Source organism: Chiloscyllium plagiosum, chromosome 9, assembly GCF_004010195.1.
Source record: "Chiloscyllium plagiosum isolate BGI_BamShark_2017 chromosome 9, ASM401019v2, whole genome shotgun sequence".
Taxonomy (NCBI): domain Eukaryota; kingdom Metazoa; phylum Chordata; class Chondrichthyes; order Orectolobiformes; family Hemiscylliidae; genus Chiloscyllium; species Chiloscyllium plagiosum.
In genome coordinates, this window is record NC_057718.1 from 20,421,526 (window position 1) to 20,429,463 (window position 7,938).

Here is a 7,938-nt window from a genome sequence, read left to right on the forward strand (position 1 = left end):
CCTAATTAGTGGGCAAGAGCATGGCAGATGGAATGTAATGTGGAAAATGTGAAACTATCCATTTTTTTCATTCTTTAGGCACCTATTCCTTCTACAATCTCCTACCAATTAAAAAATACATCTGTGTTGTCCAAAGAGTCTGGGGTGTCCTTGTCAATTAGCCATTGAAAGCTAACATGCACGTCAGAAAATAACTAGGAATGGTATGTTAGCTTTTATTGAAAGAGTGTTTTGAGTACAGGAGTAGTGAAGTCTTTGTATAGGAATTTGGTTATACCACACCTGGAGTGCTGTGCGCAGTCTTGGTCTCCTTATCTCGGGAAGGATATTATTGCCATAGGGAGTGCAACAAAGATGCATTAGATTCGTTTCTGGGGTGGTGGGACTGTCTTTTGCGGAAAGATTGGTAAACTAGTCCTGTGTGGAGGAGAAAATGACATGGAAATGAGCAGCCGTGATTGTATTGAATTGTAGAGCAGGTTTGATAGACTAAATGACCTGTTTCTCCTTCTATGTTCCTAAGAGATGAGAGCATGAAAAATCACCTTTGAAATTTTACATTTTTAATTATACTTTTGATTACTTTGGATTTTTATGAAAGTGACAGCTATCCCAGATGAGAAATTTCTGGAAAAACTCAGCAGGTCTGGCAGCAGAACGGAAGAAGGGTCACTGGACTCAAAATGTTAAGTCTGCTTTCTCTCTACAGATGCTGGCAGACCTGCTGAGTTTTTTTAGCAATATCTCATTTAAGCGATTTCCAGCATCCAAAGTTCTTTTGGATTTTTTTAAAGCTTCCCCAGATTGTTGCACATTACACAAAGCTGCATCTTGCACATGACCTGAAGGACAATTCTATTGGTCAGCTAGTTTTATTGCATGCCATATTTGCAGAGAGGATTACTGGATGTAGGATTTGTTCACAAATTATTGTTATGGTCCTAGGTGATGGTACTATTGGACAAGCTAGATCCCAGTTGTTATGATCTCATAGGAAACCAGTAATATTTTAAATAAAAGCTCCCAGTTATGCCACAAGTTTTCATGCTTTAGACAAAATCTTTTTGTACAAAGTTACACAAAGCAGTAAGTACTATTAATTCTACACTATGTTCATGAATACATATTCCTTAAGCCTGAAAATCTCAACAGGAAACTACTTGTTCACTTTTATTTTAACAATGGTTCTCCTTTATTGTATGGGATACTGGGGGTTCCTTCACTTCTCTTGGGCCTAAACCAAGATATATGACAGCTCTCAGGAATGTCTGATTCCTTCTGAGTGTTTCCACCTAAGGGGCAATGTTTCACGCAGAGGGTGGTGATTGCATGCGATGAGGAATTGGTAGAGGCTAGTACAATTATAGTATCTTAAAAAAGCATAGGAAAGGTTTGGAGGGATATGGGCCAAATGCTGGCAAATCAGATTAGATTAATTTAGGATATCTGATCAGTATGGATGAGTTGGACTGAAGGGTGTACTTCCGTGCTGTACATTTTTATGACTCTATAACATCTGGCTAGGTGTCCATTTACTTTCTTTTAATCGTTCATAATTGTAGACATCCAGTTCAAGAATGATTCTCTTTTCTTGGTGACTCCGAATCAGAAAGCACCCTTGGTTTTTGACAGCCATTTTGTTACTGGTTTAAAGCTTCTGGCAAATTCTGTCTGCTTTTCAAAGCTGTTCCCAAAACCATAATGTAACTGCCTATTTCTGTGAAAAAACACCCAGGTAAACCCAAAACAAAAGAAACTCCCTGCAATCTAGCCCCATGGCAGTATGATGTGCCTGGGATCTTCCAGATAGAGATTGTCTTTACTGTCAAAGCAGCACTTTTAATTTTGGGACTCACATGAAGGGGTTGCCATCATGAAACACAAAAATAAACCTCTATTATTTAATGTGTTTCCATGTCTATCTTTGACCTTGGTAAACAATCACAGGCCATTCTTTCTCTAGTGATTGATTAAGGTCTCTATGCTTTGCATCAGGGATTTCTATACAACTTTTGGGGATTGAATTATTAAATGTTAAACGCCTAAAACATACTTAATGAAATTAGTCATTTTCACAACAGTTTTTCTTCTGAGTCAATATTAGTTTAACTTAACCAATAGAAAAATATATTAGTAAGTGAAATATCAATCAGTAATTTTGAGTATCATGGATACTAGGATATGTAGCATCTGCAGCTGACATTATCAAATCAATGCAAAAGGTATGTTGAGATATAAGGATAAAGGTTCCTGAGAAAAGACCAAAACCAGTGGTGGATTTAGTTAATTATCTGTATGTTTTGTATCAATAAGTTTTTTTAATTGTATGTTAAATAACTTTTAATTTTTGTATTTCACAAACCATGAAAATTCTGTATATATCCCTGTATACAAAAATGAATGAATTCATTTAAAATCCCTGTCAGAATAAGTTCTTGGAATCTATTCAAATGCGTTAAATAGTGAAGATTGGTATAGTGCAGGATTCTGATTTAAAATATTTTTGATCCCAGTTTTATTTCAGTTTCACAGGTGAGAAATAGTTCCTTGCATCAAAATCTTGCAGCACCACAAAATCCAATTCGACGTGAGTTCAGCTCAGAAAAAGAGAATCAGGTTGGTTGCTTTTTGTTTGCTAGTGCCACAATAGAGAAAACTGTACAGATGCAGAATGTAGCTCAATGTTTACAACAGAATTTAGGCTGATTTATGCATTGATCAGGCTATTTGAATATTAAATTTATTAGAATACATTAGAAAATAAAGATTATAAATACAATCATTAGAGTAAACATTAGGCAATCCCTTGAGTTGTGACTGTGAACATACCATTTTAATTTTCCTGAAAGTGTAGCGTGATTAATTTTAAAAGATAATAAGTTGAAGTCTTTCTGAATAGATGCTTGGCAATACAGTTCTTAAGAATTGGTGAAAATATTTAGAATCAAAAAGGGTGGCACTGCAACCGCACAGCATCCAAGGAGTAGGAGAGTCGACGTTTCAGATATCAGGAATGAGATGCAATCAAATTTTTCATCTTGCATTTATCCGAACAGAATCACAAGAATAAAAAAATTTAAAGGGAGTAGCAAACTTTATATCACACAAGAAAGGGTGCTGATTGGTAAGTAGATTCTCAGTGGTTGAAATGTTACCATGGAAAAAGCACCACGGAACAATTATTTCCCATGTTTTTCTTAAATTATTTTAAAATTTATTTAAAACTAATAATTTGTAAATGTGTATTTCCCTAAGGTGAGCTCTCAATCAATGAGAGATTACTTACCTAGTTGGTATTTGAACAAATACTTGAGGAATAATTGTTCCTTGGTACATTCTCCATGGTAATTTCAACCATTCAAACCATTGCCAATGAGTCAGCATCCTTTTCTGTTTCATGAATTTTAATTTGTCATTCCCTTTCAATATTTGGTACTCTTTCAATTCTGTCCTAATTAGTGCAAGACAAAATGCTTTGACAGCATGTCCCGCTTTGTTTTCATCAATACTTCTAAACCTATATTAAATAAAAAATTTCCAAACAAAAAGCACATGTATAAAGGATACATGACAATGCAGCAGTGACTTGTGAGGAAAGAACAGAGGAGCTAAATCTGATGGTCTGGATGGAACCCTGTTAAGCAAGATTTTTATTGATGTATTTCCAACATTATGTATAATTAAAGAATCCCTAAAGTGTGGAAACAGGCCATTCGGCTCATCAAGTCCACACCAACCCTCCAGAGTAACCTACCCAGATCCATTCTCCTACCCTATTACTCTACATTTACCCCTGACTAATGCACGTAAGCTACACATCTCCGAAGACTATGGACAATTTTTAGAATGGCAAATTCACCTAACCTGCACATCTTTGGATTGTGGGAGAAAACCCATACAGACAAGGGGAGAATGTGCAAATCCCACACAAACGGCAGAGCTAAACAACCCTATGACCAACTGATCAGAACAAAGCTTTTCAGTCCTGCCACAAATAATAATTAAACAACTTACAGGAGGAGCAGGCTCCACAAATATCTCCTTCCTCAATAATGGGGAAACCCAGAAAATCTGTACTTTTCAGAAAACAAAATCACAGCAAAGTTTTGCTTCCATCTTCACCCGGAAGTGCTGAGTGGAGTATTTATTTCTGGCTTCTCCTCGTTACTGATACTATTCTTCTAATTTGATTAACTTTACGTGATATCAAGATTTGGCTTGAGATGTTGGACGGTTTTTTAAAAATTTGTTCATGGAATGTGAATGTCACTTACTAGGCCAGCATTTATTCCCCATCTCTAATTACCCAATAGACAATTAAGCAGTTGTATTTCTGTGGATTTGATGTCTCATGCAGGCCAGACCAAGTAAACATGGCGGATTGCTTTGCCTTTTGAGGCATTAATGAACCACTTGGTTTTTTACATCAATCAACAGTGGCTGCCATTGGCTTATTTTTTATTCTAGATTATTATTGAATTCAAATCTCACCATCTGCCCTAGTTGATTCAAAACCAAAACTTTAGCCTAGGGTCCTGATTTACTAATCTAATGACATTATCGCTGTGCTGCTGCCTCCCTTGAGATGAGCAGTAATAATGAACACTTGTGCTCCATGATTAGCCACATTTCTAGCCAAGCTGTTGTAATGCAGTTATAAAGTTGGCATCTACCTGAAAATGTGGAAAATTGCTAAGGTATGTCCAGCCACAAAAAGCATATAAAAATCCAATCTGGCCTGTCACTACTCCATTAGCTGACCCTTGATTATCAGAAAAATAATGGAAAGGTTTTTTAGTGACAGAGCTATGAAATGACACTTCCCAAGTAATAACTTCTTCCCAGCTTAGGGTTCTGCGAATGCCATTCCACACCTGATTGAGCTTCAGTCCAAATATAGAAGGAAAAACTGAATTCTATCAGATGCTGCCTTGATGTCGAGGGCGGTCACTCTCCTCTTATGTATGGAATGAAGGACCATTGCAAACTTAGACCATGGTTAACAAGGGGAAAATTCACATGAATCAAGAATTGGCTTGAGGTATTGGATGTTACAAAGGCACTTCTAAACATTTGTCCATGCAATGTGCATGTCACTTGCTAGGACAGCATTTAGTCCCCATCATAAATTTCCCAGCAGAGTCATACCTATTTGGAGTCATGTCTAGCAAAATGGATGATTGCACAATGTTCAGCACCTTTCACAAGTCCTAAGATACTGAAGCAGTCCATGTTCAAATGTAGCAAGATCTGGACAATATCCACGTGTGGGCTAACATTCACACCACACAAATGCCAGGCTGTGACCATCACGAATAACAATCTAACCACTGCCTCGTGGCATTCAATGGTGTTACCATCACTGAATTCCCCAGTATCAACATCCTGGAGGTTTTCATTGACCAAAAATTCAACTGGACTCCCCACATAAATACAGTGGCTACAAGAGCAGGTCCGAGGCTGGGAATACTGCAGTGAATGACTGCTCCTGACTCCTCAAAGCCTGTCCACCATCTACAAGGAACAAGTCAAGAGTGTGATGGAATATTCCCCATTTGCCTGAATGAATGCAGCCCCAAAAACACTCAAGAAGTTTGACACCATCTAGGACAAAGCAGCCCACTTTATTAGCAGTACATTCACAAGCATCCACTCCCTTCTCAAGTTATGCTCAGTAGTAGCAATGTGTACTATCTACAAAATGCACTGGAAAAATTCACCAAAGATCCTCAGGTGGCACCTTCCAAACCCACAAACACTTCAAAGGACAAGGGAAGCAGATATGTGGGAACACCACCAACTTCAAGTTCCCCTCCAAGCCACTCACTGTCCTGACTTGGAAATATTTTGCTGTTCCATCACTATTGCTGGGTCAAAATCCTGTATTTCAACTCCCTATTGGCATTGTGGGTCAACCCAAAGCAGGTGGACAGCAGCGGTTCAAGAAGGCAGCTTACCACCATCTTCTAAAGGACAACTTGGCACAGGCAATAAATGTTGTCCAGCCAACAAAATTCCACATCCCACAAATGATTTGTTAGAAATTGGAAGATAATTATTAGAGGCCAATCAGTAAGTGCAAGATTGTCACTGCAGGGGTCCTAGACCTATCCAACTGCTTTATCAATGAGCTGAACTGGACCAACTATTCAAATACTGTGATTACAAAAGCAGTTTAGAGACTGGAAATTCTGAGAAGAGTAAATCCCCACCTGACTGGGAAATTCTTAGAAAAGTAACTCACCGGCTGACTCGCCAAAGCCTGTCTGACATCTACAAGGCACAAGCCAGGAATGTTACAGAATACACTCAAATTGCCTGGGTCAGTGTGTATAAAACAACGTTCAAAACTATACACCATATAGACAAATGGATGACTTGTTTGGCACTCCATCCACTGTATTAAACATTCCCAATGATGCATTGACATCAATGTATTATATACAAGATGCACTACAAATAATTCAACAAGGCTTCCTTGGCAATACCTTCCAAACCAGCAGTGTCTACTGCTTAGAAGGCCTGTAGCAACACATTAATGGAAGTCCTGTCACCTGCAAATTCTCCAAGCTTGACTTGGAACTGTATTGCTGTCTCTTCAATGTTGCCGGATCAAAATCTTGAACACCTTCCTAGCAGCACTTTGAGAGTACTTGCACCAGACTGTAACAGTTCAAGATGAACCTCCTCACTAGCTTAAGAACAATTTGGTATGGGTAACAAATATTGGTCTTGCCGATGACGGTTACCTCCAGTGAAAGAATAAAAAAAAGTCTTACAAATGAAGGAATCCATGATCAATGCTTCAAAATGTCTAGAAAGCAGGAAAAGGTAGTCAAACTTAAAATTTAAACGGATATTATGAAGCAGTTATTAACTCAATGATAAATACTTTGAATAATCTACCAAGCAAATTACTAAAGATTAGAACATTGGGCCTGTAAAAATGCAATTCAATGAATAAAGTAGCCATGTATTTTTCCTGATTTCTGTTCTTAACTGTGAAAGTGTTTGAATTCTAATCATGAAAATAGTAAGTAACCGTCCTTCATGAAGTGGCAAATCTTTATTTTGCTCATCAATAATTTTGTTATGTGGGAAAAGTTCAATAGTGGAAGAACAGCTATGAACCTTCCAACATCATCAAGAAGATTCAGGTTACATTCTGAACCCTAGACTAATACTCCAGAGTTGCGTATCTTGTAAATGAACTGGTGTATAAACAACCCTTTTTCATTGGAGTATTCTTCTTTTCCAATTGCAGTCATCACACAGGCATGGGATTGGCACTTTTTATGGTCATCCTAAAGAATTTCATCCCTGTGATGCATATAGCAGATTCTCAGTAGCCGCAAATCCATTTAGATGTACATCAGCGCCAACTAGGCTGATTCTTCAGAACATTCCAGATCAGGAGAGTTATGACAGTCAAGTGCAGTCTGAGATCAGCAGCACAAGCAGCCCGGAAACACCCACTGAAAGCACGAGAAAACCAGTTATCAGGAGAAAAGTATTACGGTATGTTAAATAAAAACTAGCTTTTAACTGAATTGAAAATATGCTATTGATGAGATCAGATTAATGAAACCTGAATGTTTTGTTACCTTAGAGTCATGGAATCATAGAGATGTACAGCATGGAAACAGACCCTTCGGTCCAACCAGTCCATGCCGACCAGATATCTCAACCCAATCTAGTCCCACCTGCTAGCATCTGGCCCATATCCCTCCAACCCTTCCTATTCATATACCCATCCAAATGGCTCTTAAATATTGCAATTGTACCAGCCTCCACCACATCCTCTGGCAGCTCATTCCATACACGTACCACCCTCTGCGTGAAAAAGTTGCCCCTTAGATCTCTTTCATATCTTTCCCCTCTCACACTAAATCTATGCCCTCTAGTTCTGGACTCCCCGACCCCAGGGAAAAGACTTTG

At 38.2% G+C, this 7,938-nt stretch overlaps 1 protein-coding gene across 2 annotated transcripts in view; it reads left to right on the forward strand.

Moving 5' to 3' along the window:
* hyls1 (HYLS1 centriolar and ciliogenesis associated) overlaps nucleotides 1-7,938 on the forward strand; it is a 35,396-nt gene that overhangs the window by 8,879 nt on the left and 18,579 nt on the right. The window contains exons 4-5 of one of the 2 annotated variants that reach the window (XM_043695525.1): nucleotides 2,525-2,616; nucleotides 7,265-7,518. In XM_043695525.1, coding sequence (XP_043551460.1) covers nucleotides 2,525-2,616; nucleotides 7,265-7,518 — 346 coding nt within the window. The remainder of the gene's footprint in view (nucleotides 1-2,524; nucleotides 2,617-7,264; nucleotides 7,519-7,938) is intronic. The other variant, XM_043695527.1, reaches the window with a different exon arrangement.